Genomic DNA, 27,554 nt, shown 5'->3' with positions numbered 1-27,554 from the left:
TTACCCTCCTTACCAGACAGAGCACCCATGAGCTGAAGGAAGCAGTGGAGACAGTTGACTACAAAACAATTCAAAATAAATAAATTCATTTTCCACTGATGCAGTTTCACAAATCCACCTGTTGTTCTGTTGCAGGAGTGAAAAGCGGAGACGCACATTTTTCCCTGAAACGTGGGTATGGCACTGCTTGAACATCACGTATGTAAATCTTTTGTCTATTAATTGTAAAAAAAAAAGTTTTTGTATTCATACCGGGTAAAGGTATGAATACATAGCATATCATAGCTATGTCATAGCAAAGGGAAAAAAGCCATTGTTCATGAGATGAAAGCAGAAGTGAGAACAAAGCACACCATCAAAGGATATAAAAATGATATTATCTGGTTAAGGTCAGACGTTTACACTCATAATGGGCATGAATCTCACTGTTTTTAGGCTTTAATCAGTTGATTTGATACATGATACCTGTATTTGTTTATAATACAGCAAATTAAGGATTTGAAAAAAAGTGCTGAAGTTTAATTTATTCTGCACTTTATTAACCCCTACATTAAAATTTAAAATAAGGTCTCTTACAAACTTGCCCATGTAGTGTTTGTAGTCTTAAAGGTCCTGGTATAATTATCTGTGTCCTGGCACAGACCAAGCTTTTAGTTATCACCTGTGAATTTTCATTACTGTTCAGGTCAGACATTTGGGAAGGCAATCCCAGCAGCCTAACGTCAGATTCCCTTTTTATATATTTTAAAACTTTTGTTTTATTATTATTTTTGATTGTCGTGATGAAACGCCAAAATGAAACCCAATGTTAACTGTGTTGGCGTTGATTTGAGGTCAAGTTGAAGACTTATAGACTTCATGCTTCCATCAGCTACACACCAGCAGCCCGCATGCAGCCCAACAGTCCCTCAGCATGAGGCTGCCACAACCATGCTTAAAAAATGGTAGTGCAGTGTTCTTTCCTTTGAAAGCCTGACCTTAAGTCTACTTAACCTACTTCTTGTCCCTGAAATTGAAGTTTGGACGTTTGAAGGGTTTGGTGGTAGCCATTCTTCTTCGGTTTTCTATCCACGTTGTGCAAAGTATCAGTTCCAGTCACCGTCTAAAAGCCCCACAGCATTCACTAACACCGCCATGCCAGGCGGTTTGTCCTGGAGGTTTTAAAGCTCTGCCTGAATTTTTCTTTACATACTTCTTGTCATCGGAGTGAAGTAGACCCATCTTTGTCTCACCTGGCCAAAACAAAAAAAAAATTCTCAACATTTTTGGCCTCTTTAAACAGGCAGCTCTAGTTTAAGTCGGAAAGTTGATGTTGGACAGGTGTGCTGACCCATCTCTCTAATACTATATGTGAGAAGGCGTATGTTCCTCCATGTGGTGGAGTCCAGCCTTTCTTCTTGAGAAGGTTTTTCATTGATTTTTTTTATTTTTTTTTTTTTTTTTAGAGAAACTTGTGTCAGTTCCTTTTTATGTTACAGGGCATTTGGAAAATAAATAATAAAAAATGCCCAACAGATTTCCACAGGCGTTAAAAAGGACCTCTCTGATTTCCTCTGAACTTCAAAGCTCAGATTTTCCCAAAAAAGTATTTTTCACTGGCTTCTTGCCAACTTTGATCAAAAGGAGGAGTGTGATGCAGATTTTTTTGAAGTTTAATGTGTCATTCCACTTCGCCAAGACCAACATGAACTGCGTGCTGCCAGGAATGACCTCAGGCCATTCCATGTAGAGGAACAGATTAGGTCAACATCCAAGCGTCCCTCTCCGCCATCCGACTTGGAGTGTTTGCTGTAGTTACTTCGGTTGGGATGCTGGTGTTGACACAGGTGTTAGCGTATAAAATATTCCAATTAAATCTACTGTTATCAATCAAATGTGGCTTTTCATTCCTGTTTTAAATGACCTCATTAAATGTTTTTAAAATGTTCTCATTACACTGTGCAGCATGTTTTTGAGTTGTCTCATTGGGTCACTCGCAGCTCTGAAGCCGGGGAGGCTCTCCTCCAGTTGGATGTCCCAGATTCGATCACCACATGGGTCACGGAAGCTGTCGCACTCTCGGAGGAGAAGGGACTGGGTTTGGCAGAAAGGACAGAGCTTCGGACTTTCAAGCCCTTCTTTGTTGACTTCACACTGCCTTACAGTTTAATCAGAGGGGAGCAGACCAAAGTGCCTCTTACAGTCTACAACTACCTTCCCACTTGTTCTGAGGTAAAGACCGACGAGAGGGCGTTTATTCATCAGACGGTTGTCCACGGCACATGTTGCTATTTTACTTTCACACACTGCCTGTGTTTTTTTTTGCGACCAGAAAAAAAAATCTAAACAACATGTGAGGTCTTTGCTATGGCAACGTGAGCGCACAGGAACCCAACTTTCTTAGTCCAAATTCTGACTTCAGGGGTCATTCTAGTTGTTTTTCCAACTGGGAACTCGGAAGATCACCCGTGTACAAACAGGACACACCGTAGTAATTATGTAGTTCAGCAAATTCAACATAGGCCAACGTTAGTTGCATTTAATCTGTTTTGTTGTGGTTTAAATTTCTTAAAGCAAAGCTGGGCACGTGCAAAGTGGACATCCAAAAAAAAAAAAGTTTTCCTCCAAAAAATTCAAATACATGTGGAGGAAAAATGAAAAAGGAGCAAAAAATAATAATAATATAAAAGTTTTGCTAAATATATGCGTTATCGTGGACAATCCCAACTAGTAAGTGTCTTTAGTAAAAATCAGTGGCAGGCTGGGTAGTCAAAATTAAACAAGCAAGAATTAGATGCTGCGTTCACAGAGAAGACACCGGCTCCAGAATGAGCGGAGATGCAGAATTACGATTATATTATACATGGCCCAGTCAAATTAAATGACCCCTTTTTAATCAGAGAGTAATATGAAGTCAGTTAAACCTCTGTAATATTGATCTGGTCAGTTCAGTGGTTGAGGTGGTTGCTAATCAGTCTGAGCTGTTTAGGTGTTAATTAAATCAAAAACAGGTGCGCTAAAGGGGCAGCAATGAATCGACCCCAAAAACAGGAAAGGTTATGCAGGTGTGGGCCGTACAAACTACCGATTACCATTTTGAGTTTCTGCAAAGACATTTTAGTCAATTAGACGATTCTGGCGCATCATTTTTATAAGTTTCATTTTCTCTGTGACTTCGGATTAGGCCCTCTGTCGCTTAATGATTTTCCTTTTCATCAAATCAGGTGGGATCTGTGTGTTCCTAACACATTATGGATAACCAACAGGATTTTTTCCCCACTTGAGATCTGATGTGATTTCCAAGTGTTTTTAGCACTCTATTGTTAAGCATACCAAATTAGAGTTTATAGAAATTATACAGTGTTTTTAATCACACTTTTAACAGGCCCTGATGGAAAATAAATTATGAGCTCCATTCCAAAGCAGATAAGTATTTGAGAAGAGGTATTTGAAATTCCTCAGGAATGCAATTCCAAGATTTGAGATTAGCTCCAAAATAGTTTGTAGCACTCACTTTGAAGAGCTGTCCAAACTCTGTCCTGGCCTTAAATGGGTCCATCCTGCACTCCATTCACATGACATCATGATTTGTGCAGATGAGCCTGTTAAATGGTCTCTGCGTGTGCTGCCCTGATGTCATGTTTGGTGAATATACAAACCAGAATCGCCCTTCTTTGATGTCCACCACTGCAACATGTGATTCCTATATTTGCTCCTCAGTTATTTATGACTCGTGGCATGCAGATAAAGAACAGTTAAAAGACCCAGTTTGCGTTACCGCACCCTGTGAAAACTGGACGACGAGCACGCCTTAGTCCTTCAGGAAACCTGAGAGGCATGAAGTCAAGCAGCATGGAAATGGGCTTGACTTAACAGGATTTCCAAAAAACCTTGCTTTTGGCACCTTGAGGAGACATGCAAGATGAGGGAGAGCGAACAAACATGATATCATTTTCGGTTGTCATAGGAGGTCAAGTGGTGCTTATTTGTCCTTTTTTTCTCCCTTAGGTGCATGTAAAAGTGTCAGTTCCTAAAGGTATCAAGTTTATTGGCCACCCTGGAAAGCACCATCTTACCAGAAAGAAATGCGTGGCTCCTGGAGAGGCCATTCCTACGTCCATTGTGTTGTCTTTTACTGAACTTGGATCTGCAAACATCACAGGTACTCCCAATGGAGCAATGGAAATAAATCTGTTAGACTCTTGAGAAACTTTGTATTTATTCCATCTATGTATCTATGACACATATTGTATTGTTATTTGATAGTCTGGTTAACTGAACAGGGTACTTTTGCAAAATGATGGGAAACATCTTCCCTGTAGCATTTAAGTGTTCTTGTCCCAGTTTAACTAAAGCAGCAGATCAGCACCTCAAGTCAGAGAATGTTTCAGGTTTTTGTTTTAGTTAGACTATATTATGAACATGAGCAAACATAACCAGCTTTTTAACAGGAGACTGGGTCCTCCAAGTGTGAGTCCTTAAAAAAAAAAAGGCCAGCCTTTGAGATAGGGTTGTGGGCCAAGAGGCTGAGCTGTGTGTGATCAGGTCACCCACCCAGGTTACAAGCAGTCCCCTCCTGAGCGCATGTGAAAACAAAGCCAGCCAGCAGTGGGGGAGAGTAACCAGAGCTGCACTGTGACACTCAGTGGCATGTTGATGAGTTTTCAGGTCACTAGCAGTCAATGGGCCCCCCATGGCCCCACTCATAGTTCCCCGGCCTCTTGTGTTTCCTTTTCGCTACACACACACAAAGAGACTCCTCTTGGCACAGTGCCACATTGCCAATGTCCTCCACATGAAGAGAACTGGGTGTCCATCTACAGACATGTTTGACCCCTCTACTTACCCCAGATAATTAGGGATATGGCCCACTCCATGTATTGTGCTATTTATTTTGACCTCTTAAATCCTTATTGATGTCCTATTTTCCTTTGTTCCTTTGTGTCCTTTGCTTGTTTGTGTTTAGTTTTATGTGGTATGTGCATTTGCAGACATGGTTCCATGCAGTGTACCAAGCCTGGCCTGCAGTCGAAGTGAAGAACCTTGGAGAACAGTGTTAGCAGCTGTTTAATAGAGCTTATTGCCAGGAATCATTGCTGACAGTCCACCAAACTGCTATTTACATAGATTACTCACAGCCAAGACTCGTAATTATTCAAATGAAAGCACAGTCCTTACTAGCCTATACTGCGTTCATAGAACTTACTTGTTGGAGGTGAAAGGGCTCACATTCATCAACAGAGTTTGTCCCGTGGTCCAGTCAAAGAACCATTCATGAAGACTACTTTCTGTACTGCACCTGTTTGAAGATACTCATTGAAAGCTGACTGAAATCCACAAAGGTTAAAGTCGAGGCAGATTAAACAAACTACTCTGTACACTTGTTGAAGACCATCACATGTGGTTGAGGAACAACTAACCTTCACCAGATGAGCATCTGCTTATATGGACAGAAAATCCCAACTGGCCCATGGTCCAAGCACAGGGTCTTGGTGAACACTCTCATCACCTGCTTAAGGGTGCTAATTGAAGGGTGGCACCAATGCAGGCACTAAAGCTAAAGCCCCCAGCACAGGAGTACAGGGTACTAACCAGTTATTACCTTCTAAGGAGACCATTACCGCTGGTCGAGGAACAACCAACCCCCACCAGAAGACAGTCTGCCAGTGTTCTTACCTCATTGTAGAAGTTGTCTGCAGTCCTTTACCTACATTTCCAGTCACTACGATGTGACCTGACACTGCCTTGGTCTCAGGTGTAGCACAGGTTGTGTGATGTTAAAGGTCGCCCTTTGACAGGAGCGTCCAGTCAACTTGTCTCCAGCAGCGCAGCAATCTTCAAGTGGCTGTTGCTCGACAAGATTGATTCATGCAGTTTCCATAGTGATCCATTTTTAAACAGGCTGATTAGCCCTGGTTGTGTCATTAGAAGCAACGTTTATGGTGTTCAAACACTGAAGTACAATTAATGTTTCCTGGAGCATTAATGAAAAGTATCTATGATGAATTATGTTATTAAGGAGGCCTTATTGCCTTAATATCACATGTCTTCTCATTGGGCAGGGGTCTTGGTTAAACTCTTGGTTATAGGATATTTTGCTAATTTTGGCTCTTTCTAGTCACTCGGAGTCCAGGGTATTCTAAAATTATTATTTTTAAGAATAATACAGAAGATATGTTTCTAGTGAATAGATACAATCTGAAATCATTTGGGGTTGGAGTAATTAGGAAACATGCAGATTATGATTATTTCTTTTTTCCTTTATACTATCTCAAAAGCACGAGCCATTGCTTACAGTTCACCAAGTTGCTGTTCAGATGGAATAGTGGCAGGAAAGACCAGTAATTATGCAGATGAAAGGAGGATCCCCACTGGTTTGGACTACGTTCGCAGGACGGTCCTGGTCGAGGTAAAAGACTAGACATTGTCATTAATGGAAAATAGTCATTATATATTGTGTTTGTCCATATACGAATTGCTAACTAAGTTTTTCTTTTTCTCTGTCTCATAATCTGCTTGCAGCCAGAGGGGCTATCAAGAGAGTACACCTACAGTGTTTTCTTCTGTCCCAATGGTCAGTCCAAACAGATTTAGATTTCGGTGTGATTGTTCTAAAAAAGGCTTTTTTCTATAGTGTTTCAAATGAAATATGTGATTAGTATTCAACATTCAGTCCCAAAACTTTCTCAACAAAAGCGTTTCATATGATTCCTTTAGAGAGAATCCACATCTCCACCCCTAATAAGTACGAGTACCAATATGTCAAAAAGCCATCCAAGATGAAGCAGTTTGAGGTGGCTGTGAAGACCCACAACGACGCCCACATTGCCCTCTCTGCCAGTCCCCACGATAGTGCCGACATGCTTGAGATTGTACTCGGAGGGAGGCAGAATACACGCTCCTGGATTTCCTTAGGCAAGATGGGTGACCCCCTAGTCAGCGTCTCCACGCCGGGGATGCTGTCCTGGGATGAGTTCCGCAGTTTTTGGATCAGTTGGAGAGGAGGCGTGGTACAGGTAGGAGAAAAAAAAACAACAACACCTATTTAATTTGTTGTACTGTAAACTTTTATGGAAAAACGGGAGCAATGCATGCTTATTCAAGTGGTGGCAGAGAGGTCAGTAAAAAAATAGACTTAGCAGGCCACAGGGTTTGTCTGTTAAGAGAAATGGTGTCACTTCTACTGGTGTGCCTCCTTGTAAGGTCCAAGAGACCGATGTCACTAGGGACACTACAAATGTTGCCCTGGTATTAACACTGCAGTCAATCTTTGGCAAAGATCACTTTATTTGGATCTATAGTTATACATATGTATATATATATATATCCATCCATCCATCCATTTTCCAAACCGCTTCATCCCTCATGGGGTCGCGGGGGTTGCTGGTGCCTATCTCCAGCGGTCACCGGGTGAGAGGCGGGGTACACCCTGGACAGGTCATATATATATATATATATATATATATATATATATATATATATATATATATATATATATATATATATATATATATATATATATATATATATATATATATATGTTTATATGTTTATATGTATATATTTATATTACTTTGTGTGGAATGTTGTAAATATATATATAAAAATGTGTGTATATCTGGAGTGTGTAACAAATGTAATTTCCCTCTGGGATTATTAAAGTATGTCTGATTCTGATTCTGAAGTGTTGCTTTGCCTGAGCTTCAATATTAACCTTGTGTCACAACAGCACAAATGAAAAGGTTTGCTTACTGCCCATTTATTTTCTTAAACGGTGTCGTTTTAGGATGCCTTAGCTGTGTGTTTCTGCCTTGCATGTGATCTTTACGAATCTCCTTCAGCGGTCTATTCCCCTTTTCTGTGAAGGATTATGGAATTAAACTCTGCCAGAGATGATTTGTGGTCTACTTTAGGCTATTAAATATCTTCGTAATTCGTATTGGCACCGGCAGCATAAAAAAGGGAGTATTTCATGATATTTCCCAAGCCCATTCCTTTTACTATAAAGGCGTTTTGATTGGCAGGGTGTGGGATTGGAGGATTTACCAAACAATAAAACCATCGCCAAGACATGTCTGACTTCAACCTGTCTGCATTTCCTTTCTTTCTAGGTGGGCCATGGTTTACATCCATCCAATGAATCCATCATCCTGCAGTGGGCAGGCCATTTCCCAGGACAGGTTCGTTTTTTTAATTTTTTCATGATACGATGTTCAAATGTTTGCTATTTTACACTTGCAGATGATTCTGAAGTGTATGAATATGTTTTTTTCCCCCTTCTAGGTGCAACACATTGGGTTCTCAACCGGGTGGGGCTCTGTAGGAGAGTTTAAAATCTGGAAGAAGGAGGACTCTGATGATGACCACAATGAGGCCTTCACTCTTGGGGTACCGCACAACATGGTGCCTGGATCAGAAAGGGCCACTGCATTTATGATTGGTATACTAGTTTATGGTTGGAGGCATACACAGTGCCTTTCAAAAGTATTCACACGCCTTTTCACATTTTCAGTGTATTCGGTTAGAATTTTGTGTGACACAAAAAGCAATGTTTCCTTGTGAATGATACCTGGTTTTTAAATATTTCTCCCAATAGAAATCTGAAAGGTGTAGTAGGCATTTCAATTCAGTCCCCAGTGTGGATTTTAACTGGTCTGTTCTGGTACGCGTTGATGGAAACCGTTTTAATTTTATCTTTGGCTTCATGCGCGGTATCGTTGTCCTGCTAAAACCTTTGCCCTCGTTTCAGATCTTTTGTATCCTTCAGCAGGTTATCTTTCAGGATGTTTCCGTATTTAACTCTAACATCTTGTCCTGATGCATCTCAATGATCCAGCTCTTTGTTGAAACATTTCATCTGTTCCCCAGGAGACTTCTTCAGTCTGTAGAAATGTAGTTAAACTCATTCCTATAAGCAGTACTTTTGCATAGTGCATCAACACATTTAAGCGTGCCAATCAAAACTGGTTGTTCACATGCAAAAGAAGATGATCAGGCTATCAACAGACCATTTGGGCTCTGATGTTCTAATCATCATGTACCGATCATGCATAAATACCAGATTTTAGGAGTGCACAACTAATAGCTGTGCTGTGGATTTCTGCAGTTCCTACCAAAGTACCTTGGGCCTGTTGGCTACTTCTCTGAGCAATAGTCTCCTTGCCCAGGCTGTTAGTTAGGGGGATGGTTACGTCTTTGCAGTTTTTTTTTTATGAACTGAAAAAAATTATCAATAAAATGCTCAAAACTAGGGATGTCGTTTTATAATCCGACCCTGCTTTCAACTTTCAACTTTGGTTTATCTGCTGTGTTCCTTGCTCGTTATGATGCTGTTTGTCCACTAATGTTCTCTAACAAACATCAGATGCCTTCAAAGAACAGGTGGATTTATAATGCGATTAACCTCAATGTGGATTGGATTTACTCATTAAGTGGCTTCTGAAGGTAACTGGTTGCGCTGGATTTTGTTTATGGGTTTCAGAGTATAGACGGCTGAATACAAATGCTCCCAACAGTTTACAGATTTGTAATTGGTCAAAGAAATTTGAAAATCTTGTATCATTTCTCTTCCACTTCACAGTTATGGTCTACCTTGTTTGGGTCCATCATATCAACAAAAAAAAAAAAAACTAAGCTTGAAGGCTTGTGATTCTCTAAATGTGGTTAAAGTTTAGGGGTATGAATACTTTTGCAAGGTGTGTTACCTATTACATTATCTTTGGTCACCCAGTGAAGTCTTCGTTTCCTTGGCTCTGAAATACACCTCCTTTCCCAGTGTAAGAAACTAAAATGTTTTTGTTTGCATGTCTGTGCACCTGTAATAGGGGATGTAATGGGACCAACTCTAAATAACCTGGACAAGCTGCTGAGGTTGCCCTTCGGGTGTGGAGAGCAGAACATGATTCACTTTGCGCCCAACGTCTTCGTTCTGAAGTACCTTCAAAAGACCGGGCAACTCAGTCCTGAGGTTGAAACCGAAGCCACCGACTATCTGCTTCAAGGTAACGAAGCTGAAAGCCAAGCTTTTTTTCTTGGGCTCGCAATCTTAGACTGTATTTTGTCTTTACGTGTGACTTTAACACAAACTCCTTGCCTAACCATTGAAAAATTGCAAAATCACTTTACACGTTTCGAATACCTCTTGAAATCATGTTGGCAAGAAGCGATTTAAAATGAAGAAGCAACAAAGCTATTTAACAGGGTCATTCATTTTAAAGGTATACTTTGCAACCGGGGTTGATTTTCCAGCGAGGCTCCCCCCAGAGGGCGAAAGTAAAAGTGCACTGTCATAAAGATGCTCAGCTGTTCTGGTTTCTCCGTCAAGCCAGGCGCGTTGTTTTGAGCTTAGCAGACAGGTGAACACAACGAAAAGTGGAAAAAACGGCAGTACAAACAATGACTAACACAATGAAAGTATGAACATCCAGCTTCCCGCAGTGCTATCTTGGCGAGGCGGCCGCCTCGCCGCCGCCGCCTCGCCGCCGCCGCCTCGCCAGTTTTTTTATTATTATTATTATTTTATAATAACGCGGTAGCATCTCGCCAACATAAAAAAATAAAATAAAAATAATAATAATAATAATAAAACTCGATATGCTTGCATGTTTATTTGACGTTAACACGCGGTTCTTTGTTGTTGCTTTCGCGCGTGCATATAGTGAATGGCAGGGAAAAAACACATGGAGTTCTCGCCGTAAAGCGAGACTTCTGAGCCTGTGTGTGCGGGCCGAGGGCTCTTGCAAGTGCGGTATTTCCCCCACAGACCACCAGGGCGGCCGAGAAAACCTTTGTTCGACCTAAAATGACTAATTTAATCATCCAAAACGGTATGGAACACATTAATTAACTGAAAAATGTTGCATAGTATGCCTTTAACAAGTCAGTCATTTTTTATCCTGTACCCTGCCTTCATGCTGATTTGAAGGAATTGCGAGCAGGCTGCATATATGGGTATGTCTCAAAAGATTAGAGTTATCGTGAAAACATTTTTGTCGCTCATTTCAGGAAGTGAAACTCATACAGACTCATTTTACATAGAGTTAAATATTTCAAACCCTTTTTTTTTCTTGTGATTTTGATTGATATGGCTTACAGATAATGACAATCCAAAATCCATTGCCATGGAAAAATTTTAATATTACATAAGCTCCAGAAAAAAAAGACAATTTACACAGAAATGTCAGGCTTCTGAAACGTATGTGCATTTCTATACACTCGATACTTGGTTGAGCCTCCTTTTGCATGAATTATTGGACTTTTTCTCAATAGCATAACGTCAATAGCATAGCATTTCTGAGGCAATACATTTTGGGTCACAAATATCAAAATTACAAGAAATAAAGGCTTAAAACATTTTGGTCTGTGTAATGAATCTAGATAATTTGAATCTTGCTATCAGAAACAAGTTACAAAAAATACTGGATTATTTCACAACATCCTATTTTTTTTAGATGCACCTGTATTACAGGGTTGCTTTTGAATACAAACACAGATTAATTTTTGTTTTATTATATGCACTCATGAACACATAGGTTTTGGCCTGTGCTACATTTTGGCCTGGATATCAAGATATCCATAACTCAGACTTGGTAACACAGTTATTTTTTTCTTTTTCATTTTTCTGTCAATATCAAAATGTGTTGCTTGGGGGAGATGTATAAATCATACATACTAATAATGAAAGTACAAGTGGTCTATACAAATCTTGCAAAGGAAACTCCAAAAGTTAATAAATACAGATTCCCTTCACAAAACAATTTGTCTTTTATATTTTTTTACATTTTTAATGCAATAGTTAAAGTTCCAATGAATGCATGTTTGCTTTGTGTCAGCTAAATAAACTAATGCATTTTCACTTGTATTCTTGTACAAACACTTTTGCATACATAAAATAAATAGGAACAAATTGTGAACTCTAATTCAATTGTATGAGATGATGTTGGTTCTTGGTTGCGCCCCCAGATCTTCTAGAGTCAGACTACTTTGTTTTTCAATAAGAGATTTATAGGAAGAACTTATTTTTTGGTTTCATATTTTCTAATTGATAAAGCTTTATCTGATACTATAAAGCATAACAATGCATTCTCAGGGGGAACTGTTGCATTGTGGCAGATTCTAGCTTCCTACGGTCACATGTTGATGTGCTCCTGACTAGATCAGCACATAAATTATATCCTTTTAGCATTTCTGCTTTTTTTCACAGTAAATCTGCTCTTTGTTTTCATCCAGGTTATCAGAGACAGCTGACCTATAAACGCCAGGATGGGTCATATAGTGCCTTTGGCGAAAGGGATTCGTCAGGCAGTATGTGGTGAGTCATGGCAGGTGTAGTAAATGAGCTTTCATTCAATTCAAAAATACTTAATTTATCTTAAAGGGGAATTAAATGCTGGTGTAACACATAGGGGTTTCTTCAATGAGTTGTTGTAGATGGTGATGGCTGCAGGCAGGAAGGATCTCCTGTAGTGGTCTGTCTTACAGCAGATCTGGAGAAGCCGCTGACTGAAGACACTGTTATACAACAGTCTGATTAAGAGGATGCTCATGTTTGTCAATAACTTTCTTCATTTTATGAAGAATTCTTCTTTGCACAATCATCTCCAGAGATTTTAAAAGGGTCCCCAGAACAGAGCTGCCCTTCTTTATCAGCTTGTTGAGCTTCTTTAAGTCAGTTGCTCTGATGCTGCTACACCAACAGATGATGGCAGAGGAGATCACGCTCTCCACAACAGACCTATAGAAGATCTGCAGCATCTTGCTGCAAACTCTGAAGGACCTAAGCTTCCTCAGAAAGTACAGCCTGCTCTGTCCCTGATGCTTCACAGTTGTGTCTCCAGTCTAGTTTGTTGTTCAGGTGAATACTGAGGTATTTATACTCCCCCATCACCACCGCTTCTTCTCCCAGGATGGTAATCGTGTCGGTCCTATTTCTGTTTCTCCTGAAATCTACGGTCATCTCCCTTGTTTTATTCACAGTCAGGATTAGATGATTGTTTCCACACCATGACACAAAGTGGTTCACCAGCTCCCTGTAATCAGCTTCCTGTCCATCTCTGATGCATTCAACGACTGCAGAGACATCTTGAGTATTTCTGCAGATGACAGGAGGAGTGTGCTGTGCTTGCCGCGGGGTTCATCGCAACACCATGCTGGCTCGGCGCTGCACTATCCTGCTCCATTAGCTGTTCGGTGCTTGGTTGGTGGTCATTTGTTTTGTTGTCAGCAGCATATATGCATCTGTCCCTTGCTAAGAAGCAAGTCGTGCTAATTAGGAGAAAAAGAGCAGCACGGAAGAAGAGGCTCTGGGTTCACGAAACCCTCGAGATCCAGGGAGCTTGTTAAACGGCTCTGTTTCCTCAGCAATACGACCTTAAACTTGTATACTGCTTACTGATCTTTCCGGCTAACGTCGGCTGGCCCAGTTTCTATTGGCCACATGTGTATATGTTGCCGCGGAGCTCGCGAAGCAGTGTGCTGCACTTGCTCTTTGGCCGGTGCAATGCTTTTGCGATCTTGCACAGCCCATGCCGTTGCAAAAAATGGGTTTCAGACCTCAGTGGTGCACGCGCCGCTTCCTATCCGGAAGGCCCATGAGGTGTTAAGAATGAAAAAAGTGGTGAGAGTACAGTGCCCTGTGGTGCCCCTGTGCTGGTGACTACCTGGTTAGACATGCATCCCTTCAGTCTCATAAACTGTCTTATGTTTGTCAGGTTGTCTACGATCCGCACAGTGCTGTCTGCCTTGTCTAAAGGACGGTTGGTTTGTTGAAGCAGGTGTATGATTGCATCTTCAGCTGCAACTCCACGGCGACGAGCAAACTGCTGGGGTTCCTGATAGTTCCCTGTTTGCTTGCTCAGGTGGGCCAACAGGAGCTCTTCATGGTGTGGGATGTGAGGGCAACAGATCCATAGTCATTGAGGACTGATGGGTGAGTTTTCTTTGTTACTGGGACAAGGGAGGAGGTCTTCCACAACACTCCTTGGTCAGACTAAGCTTGAAGAGGTGCTGTAGATCCCCACAGAGCTGATCTGCGCAGGCCTTCAGGACTCTGGGGCAGACACCATCTGGACCTGAAGCCTTATTCTGGTCCAGTCTCTCTGGCTGCCTCTTCACTTGGCTTCTAGAGACAGAAATCTGAGGTGTGACATGAGAGCTTTGGGTCAAACCTGGAATGGTATGGTCTTCATACCATTCCAGTTATGTTTAGGAGCAGCAGAGTCATTCAGCTTTTACTGGGATATAGGTATTCGAGAAGAGCGGAGAATGTTTGATTAACAAGACCTTAATTTGATATACTTTTATACTTATTAATCTAGCATTTACTTATTTTTGCTTAAACAAAGCAGTTTTTATGTTTAAGCAGCCAGTTAACTGTTAAACAGAAATTTACCCCAGCAGTGGGGAGCTCTTCTGCTTGTAATTAAAGGTACCATTCCTAATGTACATTCCTCCTGTTGATTTATGAGCTCAGGTGGGTATTGTGATGTTTAATAGAGCTAAGACTGTAAAACAGCAGGATTTATAAATGGCAGATGATTGTAAACAAACATTGTGATTGGCTCCCTGAGGCAGGTCAAATTTATTCGCAGTTATGCGCATCACATTTTACCCATGCAGTTCTGACCCTGCAAACTTTAAATACCACATTGGAGTCGGTATTATATGCTGTCTGCATTCTTTACCTTTTTTACTCCTCGGAAAGTAGTGTTTTCTAATGACTCATTAGGCTCCGTGTGATTGGTGATAAACTGTTGTGGTGGGGATTTAATTTTTCTTAATGAGAATGAGAGCATGTGAGGATGTGACGAGCAGTACGAGCGTGGGGGGATTTCTTGTGGTTTGTGGGCACTACATAAACCGTGAACTATGAGTAAACCTGCAAAAGACACTTTATAAATCAATCGGCAACACATTGGCCTCCAAAACAAGTCTGGCTTTTGTTGTTGCTCCAGAGTTCATGTGTGGAGCAGCCCTTAATTGCCTGCTGCAATGTTGTGTTAATGTTTCCGGGCATTTAAAAAATATTTTACAGGGGAAATTGGTGGAATATAGTAATCCAAAATAAATGACAGCCGCTGGCAGGGAATTAGGGTACACTATTTAACATCTTCCATGCCAGCCCTGTAAGTAGTTCACAGAATGAGCCTAAATCTAAATGACTGGCAGTAGGAAGTCTCTCACAAAGAGAGAAAGGTTCAGTTTCTTTCTATGTTCACTGGAAGAATTACCTCTGTTTTCATAAAAGTAGCACACATTAAGACCTTTAGTAATTATCATGCATTTTGAGTCTTTTCACATCAAAGCCTAAGAGTATCACATTGATCTGATTTTTAAGTAGCAAAATATATACATTTAATAAAAAAAGGTGTTGTGTATTCTATAATTATGGATGGGATTTTCATGAGGGGAATGATTACCAGGTTGAAGAGTTGAACATAGATGAAAAAATACAGTGGTGCACTTTCACTCTCATGGTTGCTTGATCATCTGCTAATTTCCTAAATTCATTGGTTTTTACTTTCTTGTTTTCTTATTCCATTTTACCTGACCAAAACTAAACTGGGACAAGATACGCACACTGTCCCCAAGGTCTGGAATCACAGAAGTGGACTACTTTATTCAAAATATTAGCATCACTTTACAGATGTGGAATAACCAGACCAAAGTAAATAATTTATTGGAAAGATTAAAGATTTCCTCTCATCTGCTCTTTGCTTTTTTTTAAAAGCTAGAAAATTAATGCTAAAGTGCAGTTTTATTTTATTTGGATAACATGGTCAGCTTTAAGATCAATTCATAGATTGTTTAAGTTCTATAAAAGTATTTGATTCACAACTATGAACATATCAGATATTTGCATTCACTGTATGGAAAGGCAAATCTTTTTTCTCCTTGACTGACATTGAATCAGACTAAATATTTCCTCTTTTTATTACTTTCTTCACAATTAGATGATTACAGACAATAATATTACTATGTCTTTAAACAATTTAGGAAAGCCCAAATTATGATATCACGACTTTTTGAGTTTTTATAGAAACACATTTATGGATGTTTTTCAATGCAACATCTCAAACACACTGCTTCCATTTTTAACATCATGTAAAATCAAAAAACAGTCAGCCAAGATTTCAGGAAGAGACTTGTGGACCTTTACAAGTTTGGTTCAATCTTATGTACAATTTCAAAATGCCTGGAAATGCCAACTTGTTCTCATGATCCATTTTTATGCATGTATAAACAATGCCAGGATGTCTAACCATCATACTGATTGTCATTATCCATAGCGAACAAAGTCATGTGCTGACATTCTACTATGAGAGGAAAAAACTGTTTTTTACTACATAAAAAAGCCAGATTAGAGTTTGGAAATGCGCTCGGGGCTAAAAACATACATTTTTGGAAACCTTTCCTGTGATCTGAAGAAACTAAGATTGAAAGGGAAGCTTGCAAGCTTGGGGACACCATGCCAGCTGTGAAGTGTGGGAGTGGCAGCATCATGCTGTGCTGGTATGTTGCTGCAGGGAGGACTGGTGCACCAGACAAAATAGATCAAGGTAATATTATTTGGAAATAATGAAGCAACATCTCAAGACATAAGTAAGTTCAAGCACGGGCACAAATGGGTTTTCCAGATGGACAATGACTTCAAGTGCAACCCAAAATTGACCTTCAAGTGGCTTAAGGAAGACAGTCAGAGATTTGAAGTCTAAATAACAAAGCCCTGAACTCAATTTCCTAACATTGTTTGAGCAGAGCACAGAGGTGATGTGTGTGAGCATGGTGGCCTACAGTCCTGACTTCCATTGTGAGAAACCTGTGGAAGGAGACCCAAAATGTTTTACCAATAGAGTTAAAAAAAGATTGTTTAAAAAAAAAAAAAACTAATGAGATGCATAACTAGTAACAAAAATATTCTAAGAAACTGACCTGTTCACTTTTCAGGTGTCAAACGAAAATAAATAATCCTAACCCTAACCCTAACCCAGTGTTCCCTTTCATGTTCACCAGCCCTCAAATTTGACATCTTTCATAAACCTTCTGCTGCTCCCCCACCATGTACTAAACCCGTCTAAAAACAACTCCATTCAAGTGAGTCACAAAGACAATACTGAGATTTTTTTATGCTCAGTTTCCCACGTGTTCTTTTATTTTAGCCAAGTAAAGAAAAACAAAAAAAAAACACCCACATACATTTATCTTCCATCTAAAAATGTATTTTCAAGAAACAGGCTTTTTTCTTAAGTTGTTGTTAAAAGTCTCAGAAACTCTACTCAGATTTAGATTTTTAGTCAAAGAGGGCTTTTCTTGGGAAATGCATTTTGCATTGGGTAAAGTAACTGAATACCAACTAAATATGCTTTACTGCTTAGTCCACTCTCTGTTTGGTAAATAAAGTCTTTTTTTCAATAAATTAATCATAAAGAGAGAGTCTTGACCGTTGTAAGTCCCACTCATAACATTCATTCTAACATCTTATCCGGTTTGGCTTCATCATGAAGCCTCGTTTAAATACTCTCTGAAGAGAATGAAGCTGGTCAGGGGCAATTTGCAAGTGGGAACTTGGAAAGCAGGAGAATAGAAAGCGGATGGAGAAAATTACTACGGGGTACTCTAGCTTGGGGGGTTGATTGGCGGAAGTCAGCTTCCTTTCTGCTTCCTTCCTTTACCAAACCAATCCGCATTTACACTTTCCAGAATTTTTCCCAAAGGGTGAACATTTAAAGCTTGAGCACCGGTGTTGTGGCATCGGTTTTGTCTCATGGGAGGAATAATCCATGTTCCAGTCAGGAAAGATTTTATGTTTTTGGTTTATGAGAGTATGTGCCATTCTTTTTTTCCCTACTCATATCCCCCTGTTGCTAATTTCTTGGATTATGATCTCACTTATGGACTTCATTAGGAAAGTAATGTGTGACCTGTTTGTGTTTTCCTTCCTTTCCATCTCATTTTTTTTTCTTTCTTTGCTTTGTAAACAACTTACCTCACCTACAGTTACCTAACTCTGGTCAGGGTTGCTGTAATGGAAGACTTGCTGTCACATTAGGTTTTGGCCAAAGAAAGCAGCTTCCACTTACTACCAGGAGGTCTGTTGTTGATGTATATTGATGAGCTCAACCATGTACCCAGGACTGACCTTGGCTGTCCTCCAATGCTCCACTGACTCTTCTCTGCCATAGCCCACTGAAACCGTGGCTCATAAACTTTCATTTGCACTCCCTGGCTGGCTGGATTGACAGATCTTCATCCCTAGGATCTGTGCTTTCATAAGTTGAGGAATGCTTTTTGGGAATGTTTTACTCCCAACCAGAAACATGCTGGATTGGCTTGTGTGCATGTTTCACATTCTCAAGAGCACAGCTGTCGCATCCGGTTGCTCTGATCAAACTCTGCCGCACCCATCTGCTCCCCTCCTCATTCCTTTTTTCTTTCTTCCATTTCATCAAATTATCTATACATTCCTGTCCTCTGAGGACAAATTGAAAGCGGGTGGCGTGTTGAAAAACATTGCTAAATCCAGTGGTTGTCTTGTAAAGTGTGATGCATATTCACAGATGTTTGTAAGGACGTGCTTTAAAGGGTCTTCAAGAATCTTTATTTTTCTACTGCTTGCCTGCACTTTCAACTCCATCCATATTTCCTCTAGGTTGACGGCGTTTGTTCTGAAGTCCTTTGCTCAGTCCCGCGGGTTTATCTTTATTGACCCAGAAGAGCTCCGTGCGGCCAAGTCTTGGCTCATCAAACATCAGCGAGAGGATGGTTCCTTTCCTGCTATGGGACGCATCCTCAACAAAGACCTACAGGTAGGTCTGTGTTTGGATGGATGGATGCAGTTTGGTCTTCTCTACCTGATAAAGTGGGACAAAGTCAGATTTAAAATCAGTTACATAAAAGAGAAGATTGAAAGTAGGACATTTTTGGGGGGCAATATTGCGGGTGGGGGGGGGGGGGATGACAACGCCGCAGAATCTCTGTCTGATCGTATTTCTTTCTACTGAGGCCTTCCTCCTCTTCTCATAAACTTGAACACAGTTTGCTTGTTGCAACTCTCAGCCATGTTCACAGTAAACGGTGAGAGCAGCAGAGCTGCAATGGACGGCTAACACCGAAGCTAATCGCTAAGCTAACCGGATACATAAACACTAGAGGTGTGCATGTGCAGCCAGCAAGCAGAAACTAACGAGGAACAAGCACGCACACTGGTGTTATGTGAGCCCGTCAGCATGATTGACGTGTGGGTTTAATAGTTAAGGCGATACCTCTGGAACTTGAGGGACAGAAGGGGGGAGGGGGGGGGGGGGGGAGGGCCATTCCTCTGACCAATCCCTGCCATTCGGTCCGAACATATTGTATATGTTAATTTCACATACAATACACATTTTTACTGTCTGAAAGATTGCCTAGTTCCATTAAATGGTGATATAAATGTAAGAAAACTGGAATTGTTGGCTGAGCAGGAAAGTGGAATATGTAAGATGCACCCATGAAAAACGAATCTGTTAATTGTCAAACAGCTTATCCTGGTAACTTTTAAAGGAACATGACGTACTGGGCAATTTAGAAACTTCTCAATTTAACAAACAGGAGTCTGACCATGGAATATCTCCCTGAGACCTCCTCATAATGTTACCATACTGGTCACACACTATTGTGTGATGAAATCATAACCAACCGTTGTTGTTGTGTTGGTCATTCTGGCATGAACAGAAAATCCTCTTCTCCCAAACATTTTTGGGATAGTTGACAATAATTTCCCCTTTGTGGGTGTGAGCATTATCATCTTGAAGGATAAAGTTTGTTCCTGATGGGCCTGCAGGGGAAGGGCAGCCATGGTAGGCCTGCTTACAGTGCAAAGAGACCAAAGATTGGCCGTATGAATGGTTTAATGGATTATCTTGGTAGAGAGCAATTTTACAGTAATATCCTGCAAACCTTGGCTTGGTCTACAGCTTCAAGTACCAACAGGGTGACAAAACTTTGTGTGGTGTTGTCTGCTTGGTATGCCCCCTTGGCAGCCTGTCTTTTTCAAGATATAGGAACTCGAGCTTTAGGCCCTGTACACACAACAACATTTTTGTTGAAAACTGAGACGTTTCGTTGTGTTTCTGTTGTTTGTGTGCATCACAATGTCATGCCATATTCTCTGAAAACAGGTTAGAGAGTGCAATGTTTTGAAACAATCCCACTTTCTGGAATCTGCCTGTATGGAGAAGCCCTGGTACATGGGAGCACAATTAGTTGTGGCAACTCTTTTTAAACAGGGAGTAGATGTATGCATACACGTTTTTATGTTTCAAAGAACATACCACCTACTAGTGGCATGGCAGGGAAATTACACTGTCTTTAACATTTCTACTGCAGTGGTGTTCACAGAAATTGTAATTAAAACCATGGGTGCCACCATCAGAAAAAATCTAAATCATCCCAAAAGCTCACATTCATATATGTACCGTATTTTTTGGACCATAAGGCACACCGGATTATAAAGCGCACTGTGAATTAACGTGTCTATGTGTGTCTATGTTCACCCATAATGCGCACCGGATTTTAAGGAGCATTAAATATTCTTCCTAAGTGTGTAATATCACTCTGCTCCTCCGTGTACACACATGCTACCTGAGCAAGAGAGAGAGAGCTATCTGTCTCTGTTGGGAGGACAGAGTAGTTGGACTACACTGCCCTGTTTCTAACACAAGGCCAAAATAAACGTTAATGTTATATTGAATTACCTTACCTGGTTTATTGTTGCTAGCGCGTATTCTGGGCGCGGGCTGCCTTACATGAATGTACTTTTAGTTTAGACATTACAGTCAGGCAATCTTATAGACTGCTCGGGGGTCCTATTATGAGGTCGATCAGGTAGTGACACAGTGTACCATAATGCTCCGAATGTCCATTGAGCAGAGCGACTTTGTTGCTTACCAAAGTGGTACTTACACATTATGACAGATTTTTGAGCACATTGTACCACTTTTTTTTTTTTTTTTTGCACTGTTGCCTTAGTTTGGAGATGATACCAGAGCTTCCTCCAAATAATCCTGCAGCCTAGGTTTGAAGAAATCCAAGCTGCCTTATGGCAGTATCCTTCTCAGGTCAGTCAAGCATGGCATGCTTAGAGCAGTCACCATCTGGCCACTCCAGCAAGATCTATGAGCCATGGTGCTGTTAATCAGGCACCTAATTCTCATCACCGGGGGTAACAGAAGCTAAAAACAAAAGTCCTTTGGAGAGTAAGCTATTTAGCATAATTTTTATGGGAGCAACTCTGATGCTCAACCCAGAAATGCAGTTTTATTGCAATTGAGGTGCTGTATGAAGGGAAATAAGCAGGGTTTCCAGCAGTCTAAGCGTTATTGTCAATAGAACATTGTTTCGACAGAGATCCATCCATCCATCCAATCACTGCTGTGACGTGTCCAACAATGTTAAAGCAAAGCATTTGATTTTTTTACCTTAAAAATACAAAAACATAACCACGCCATGTATGAAGATACTTTTTAATGACTTTACCAAGGTAACTGTTACATCATCTTTTAGTAACAAAGTTAAGTTTATTTCTAAAGTGCAAGGATAAAAAGCACAATGAATACATTTTTATAAGCATCTACAGAGTTAGCAAAGCAAAGCTGCAGGGGCAAACAGTTTAAGGGCCACAAAGTGAATGGCGCCGTCCCCCTTAGTTTTCAACCTTGTACGGGAAGAACCAGGAGATTCCAGGTTTGGGATCGAAGACCACAAGCAGCAGAGTGTTTGGTTAAAAGCTGACACAAATAATCAGGAGCCTGACCACTCAGAGCCCTGTAGGTGAAAATACATACTTTCAACAGACCTCTAAAATCCACCGGGAGCCAGTGTGGGGAGTATAAGACAGTGGTGATATGGGAATATTTACTAGATTTAGTAAGAAGTCTGGCTGCCGCGTTATGAACAGCTTGCAAGCATGAAATTGATGATCTGGTCAGACTGGTAAAAAAAAAAGAAGCATTTTTAGGTATATAGATATGGGGAGGCGTTGGAGAGCTAATTTATGTTATTTGCAGGGAGGGATCCATGGCAAGATATCTCTAACGGCTTATGTGGTTGCAGCTCTGTTGGAGACGGGGATAGCCACAGAGGTAAGTCCAAAGCACGTACCTTTCATTTAATAGTCAATCCTCAGAGGTCGGCCTTCGATGGAGGAAATAGTGTTCTGTTTGTCAACTGCAAACGAACCTGAAATGCAAGTTAAATATCTAAATTCAGTGCTGTGGGTTTCAACGTATTTATTTTTTTGCTTAGTTTTCTAAGGAACGTTTTTTTTTTTTTCAATCATGAGAATCAACACCCAGCGTGTTTACTGACCCACTTAAAGAAGTGTGGCCCATCCCACCGGGACAGTTCGTGTATGGACGTATCACTGCATTCCCGAAAGTTGTGAAGATGGATGTGTTGGCAGTCAGCCCACTCAAATTTGTTATGCCCCAGCACTCTTAATGTACCTACTTCAAAACATTCAGGCTGACACCCAGAGGCTGTTTTGGCCTCATGAAACACACCTCTTTCGTACTGCACTCCCTCTCCTCCATCCACCCTTCGCTGGACATTTAACTGTCTTGAATCTTTTCAAACTCCCCTTCAATAAAAAAACCGTCGTCAAAAACCGATCATTCAGAATCCAAATTCTTGAATCGTAAAATCTGCTAGACTCTTTTTCTTCGCTCACCAGTTTTCTAAATATTTTATTTTTATTTGATATTTCATCTCCTTGGCCCTTTTCCATCCATCTGTCTCTCCCTTTTCACGCTGCTGTCTATCCCCAGAGGGATTCTTCTTTTGCCCTTTTAAAACTGATAAAACATGAAGCAGTATACTTGACTTCAAAGCCATACCTTGATCTCCTTTCCAATTTTCCGTTAATTAAAAGGCAACAGTGGCAATTACAGCGAGATGGTTATAGAGGACTACAACCTAATGGATGAGAAGAAAGTTCACATGTGCATGAGAAGAGGGTACGCTTAGTTTTTTTTTTTAAGGACAGCATGAATGTTTATATAACTTAAGTTTAAGCAGAAGGTATTGTTGAGCCATTGAATGGTGCCTGTACACAAGCAAACCAAAGGTCCTTGCATGTAAATTGAAGTGAGTGAGAAGAAATTGCCTTACCTCGTCATGCATCCTGCCTGTTTAAGTTGTTTTTGAGGCCTGCTGGCTGTGTTCCACGTTCTGCTCTGCTCCACTCAGTTAATTAGTGGAGCACCTTCACCTGCACTGACTCTAATCACCTGCGAGTCATTCTACCCGTGTCTCTGCCTATTAATACCTGCCTCCCACAGCCAATCTTTGCCAGATTGTCTTCAAGCCTCGGGGTTAATGTGCATCGGCTGTTCTGACCCGTTCTTGGATTCCCCGTTTGCCTTGCCCTCGCTGGATACGTCATCGGCCTCTGATTTCTGGACACAACATAGGACTACATTCTGACCACGATTCCCGCCGCTCAGCCCTTTTGGGCCTGTCCAGGCCAGCTGACAGCTTTGTCAGGGCTCGGGACAACACTGTCCCTTTGATATTGTGGGCTTGTTTCTTTTTAAAATGCCCTTATAACTTTTCCGGAAACTGATAATGGATCATTGTTGATTTTCAGTTCGATGATGATCTGGAACGTATAGCCAGTTTTCATAGAAACGGTTCATCAGACACAAATCACCCTTTTTCCGTGGTTATCTCACATAAATCATGTAGACAGCATGTAGGGTGGACTGAAGAGAGGAGAGATCACAAAAAAGATTTAGCAGAAAATCTAGTTCAGTTTTACAAAGCATTTACATCAGGTATACCAATACGTGTTCTCAAGGTACATTTAATCTGTTATAAATAAATTTAGACTGATTAAATGTTTCAGAAATTTTTAGTGTGAGATTATCTGTCTGAAATGTAACATTCTTTTCTTTCAAAGATGGTATTTCCAAACATAGTATATTTTGCAAATAATATTTCGTAACTGCAAAATATCGATAGCATAAAACATTAGATGCTCCTTAATCATCTTAAGAATCTTGAGTGGTATTTATTCCTGAAACAACCCCACATTTGTTTTTTCTTTTTGACTCCACTGTTGCATACAGCAAGAGAAGGTGGCAGTGGCTAAAGCAAAGGATTTCTTGGAAAGCAACATGTATTCTGCCAATGACCCTTACACCACAGCTCTGTCGGCATACGCCCTGTCTTTGCTTCGCAGCGTCTATGCTCCGCTGGCTCTGCGTCGCCTCAACCACATGGCCATCACTCAAGGTACTGCTAACTGTTTCCTTTGGTTAGAGCTCAATAACCTCAAAAACATAAATATGAACTAGTTAGTATATCAGAAAACTGAAAATACATTTAAAAAAAAGAAATCTCTACCGAACCTCTGACAACACTCCCACCACATAATGTAAAGATAATCAATTAAAAATAGGCGCTGAACTTCAAAGAAGCTCAGCGCCTTACTATAAATGCAATTTCCCATCATGGCAACTGGACCTGAGGCTTGTGTAGTTTAAACAATCGGCAACCACAAATTTAGCGGCAGACACAGGGTTGAGCTGAGCAAGAAACAAAAGTGTGGTTATTAGATGTGCACCATTAAATTATTGATATCGATGTCAGTGTTACAACCCTTCATGTCACCACCGTTGTCGTCGTAGATGGGCTCACCCACTGGAGTCTGACTGGCAGCACGGTGACCGACGAAGATACTTTCATGGGCTTCAGCGATGGCCCCTCTCAATCAGGTGCCTATTGGATAACTGGTTGGTGGACTGTACACTAGTATTAAAGTTTTTGTTATTTAAAACTGCTTCCTATCATAGTGGGCAAAGTTAAAGTTTTAATCCCTGCAAACAAAACCACCCTGAGAATTGTCTCTGAATGCAGTTGTTTGGTCCCAGTTGTGTCAGCAGAGGTGGAGATGACTGCCTACGGTCTTCTGACCTACACCATCCTGGGCGATGTCGCTTCTGCACTGCCTGTTGTCAAATGGCTCTCCCAGCAAAGGAACGCCTTGGGCGGATTCTCTTCCACACAGGTATTTTACGTTTATTTCTGTGTTTTATTCTTATTTGACTAAAGTTTTGGAGATTTGATCCTGTATTAATATTCAGCATTAACAGTACCAAGCCAAAAGTATTCATACCTTCTTGAACATGTTCACAGGATGTTGTGTTAAAGCCGAAAACATCATTGTACTTTATTGGGCGTGTGTAAGTGAGCAATACAACGTAGAGCACAGTTTATGGGATTGAAGGGAAAAACAAAACATGTCACTTCTTTCCCCCCCAAATGTAAATCTGAAACGTCAGCCATGCATTTGAATTCAGACCCCCTTCCCATGCCAATACTTTGTTGACCCATTTCACTGCATTTTTAGGGCATGTCCTTCCAGCTCTGCACATCTATACACTTACATATTTACCAGCTCTTCTTTGTTAAACAGCTCAAGATCAATCAGATTGGATGCATAATGAGTTGGAACGTCAGTTTTCAAGGCAGTGTTTAGGACTGCACTTTGACACCAAGATTAAATGCACACTTTAGGGTTGTTGTCTTCCTGGTAGGTGAACATCTCACACTCTCTCTAGATCTAACTGTATTGACCTGTATTAAGGCCCTTTCTTCTTCATATTAACTGTAACCAGCTACCATGTCCATGAATTAAAAAGCATCACCGCAGCTTGGTTCTGCCACCAATATGTTTCGCTCGTTTTCCGCCAAACACACTTAGCATGTTGCCCAGAACATATTTTTTGATTTTTTTTATGTCTTTATTTGTAAAGAATAAACTCTTAGCCATGCAATCCTTTCCTTTCACTTCATAAATAAGCATTCCTTTGTGTGTGTGTGTGCTCAATCATAATATCATATGTGGAAGTTTGTGGTGTTTACATGACAACATTTTTAAAGCCAAAGGGGTATTAACACTTTTGGAAGGTACTGTATTGTCTTGAGTGAGCTGCACCACTGTGAAAATGTTTTGCCTCCTTACAGCTTTTTTCTGTTTCGCTTTCTTTCGCGTGTTTCAGATTATCAAACTAATCTAATAGCAAGACAACCAGAATAAATACAAAGTCGTTTTCAAATAAGGATTGAGTTTGTCATCTGGGGGGGGGGAAGTATCCAAAGTATCCTGGCCCAATGCGGAAAATCTAAACCTACTCCCCACTGTTGTGATGAAACAGCATCTTAATCAGAAATCTTTTAGGTATTTTTCAGATAATTTTCCTGATGCATAACTCAAACATGTGCCACAAGCTCATGTTTGGACAATCTCCTTCAGGATTGCCTGGTAGAGAAGTGAATTCAGGGTTTTGTCAAGTGCAGCAAGGATCTAGGATCTAATACAACAAAATAAACCAGACCATTGCAAAAAAAACAACTCAAAAGTATAAATAAAACATGAATACCGACTGGCATCTCTCCTTGTTATTATTATAAAGCTGTTGAGCAACAGGAGCTCAAGGGTTGCAGTTCTTTAGATATTGTATAGAGTTATTTTATAGCTTCCTGATTGAGTCGTTACTGCATGCTCGGACTAATTTTGGTTGGCCAGCTACACCTGGGAAAGTCCACCACAGCTTTGTGTTTTCAACATATATCTTAATTCTACAGCTCAGACATTAATTACTCATAGGTGAGGTTAGGGAATTTAGACCAGAAATTATAGTTAATAAAAAAAATCAGGAATTAACAAGTGGGTCACTTATTTATTTATTTTTGTTTAGATAGATTCTTTCCTTGATAAACGAAATTCTGATTTAAAAACTGTGGCTGCACTGAGTTGCAATTGTAGTTATTATACCTTGTGCCAATAAGGTCCCGGCTTCCAAACCTTACCTGGGGTCATTCTGCTTGGAGTTTGTATGTTCTCCCCATCCCATTGTGTGCTTCATAGAAGGTACTCTAGGTATTCAGGCTTCCTCCCACAGTCCAAAACCATTACCGTTTGGTTAATTGGTCTGGTTAAATTGCCCTTGCCAATGACCGCTCGAGACAGGTGTCGATCCCTCACAACCCTACAACGATAAACAGGTCTGGAAGGATGGATGGATTTAGCTTCTTGTATTTACTCAGGTTATCTTTGTCTGATATTAAAATATTGTTTTTGATGAGCTGAACATTTTAACAAAAAGAGCTATAAAAAGAAGAAATACACAGACATTACAGCACTGTTTTTGTCCTTAACAAAAAGGATGCTACTCTGATCTCAAAACTCCAGCTTGAACTTTAACCCCTCCTCTCTCTAGGACACGTGCGTGGCTCTGCATGCCCTGTCGGAGTACGCCATCCTGTCATACATAGGAGGGGTCAACCTCACCATTTCTCTGGCCTCCACCAACCTCGACTTCCAGGAGGCCTTTGAGCTCAACAGAGACAACAAGAAACTCCTTCAGAGGGCCAAGGTGACTGTGGATTAGAACAAATCCGCCGCTGTTCAATTGCTTATTTTGCTACTTCAAGGCTGCTCGCTCTTCCTCCATACAGATGTAATCAAATCACTAGTTTGGCTTGCTGACTCTTAACAGCACTTCATCAGATTTCCTTCATTAGTTCCAGATGTCATA

The 27,554-nt window shown here is 40.6% G+C and overlaps 1 protein-coding gene across 1 annotated transcript in view; it reads left to right on the top strand.

Annotated features, from left to right (window-relative positions):
* The window catches only part of cpamd8 (C3 and PZP like alpha-2-macroglobulin domain containing 8), a 60,537-nt gene that overhangs the window by 16,231 nt on the left and 16,752 nt on the right, over positions 1 to 27,554 (top strand). Inside the window, exons 19-34 of the mRNA XM_012864788.3 lie at positions 136 to 198; positions 1,980 to 2,211; positions 3,988 to 4,141; positions 6,258 to 6,388; positions 6,502 to 6,553; positions 6,697 to 6,995; positions 8,091 to 8,159; positions 8,263 to 8,419; positions 9,804 to 9,980; positions 12,208 to 12,289; positions 18,626 to 18,782; positions 22,020 to 22,094; positions 24,081 to 24,246; positions 24,642 to 24,728; positions 24,885 to 25,021; positions 27,237 to 27,392. Of these exons, the coding sequence (XP_012720242.2) occupies positions 136 to 198; positions 1,980 to 2,211; positions 3,988 to 4,141; positions 6,258 to 6,388; positions 6,502 to 6,553; positions 6,697 to 6,995; positions 8,091 to 8,159; positions 8,263 to 8,419; positions 9,804 to 9,980; positions 12,208 to 12,289; positions 18,626 to 18,782; positions 22,020 to 22,094; positions 24,081 to 24,246; positions 24,642 to 24,728; positions 24,885 to 25,021; positions 27,237 to 27,392 (2,194 nt within the window). The remainder of the gene's footprint in view (positions 1 to 135; positions 199 to 1,979; positions 2,212 to 3,987; positions 4,142 to 6,257; positions 6,389 to 6,501; positions 6,554 to 6,696; positions 6,996 to 8,090; positions 8,160 to 8,262; positions 8,420 to 9,803; positions 9,981 to 12,207; positions 12,290 to 18,625; positions 18,783 to 22,019; positions 22,095 to 24,080; positions 24,247 to 24,641; positions 24,729 to 24,884; positions 25,022 to 27,236; positions 27,393 to 27,554) is intronic.

Source organism: Fundulus heteroclitus, chromosome 9 (genome assembly GCF_011125445.2).
Source record: "Fundulus heteroclitus isolate FHET01 chromosome 9, MU-UCD_Fhet_4.1, whole genome shotgun sequence".
NCBI lineage: Eukaryota > Metazoa > Chordata > Actinopteri > Cyprinodontiformes > Fundulidae > Fundulus > Fundulus heteroclitus.
The sequence above is the reverse complement of the archived record's forward strand: the minus strand, read 5'-3'. Positions and strand labels throughout refer to the sequence as shown.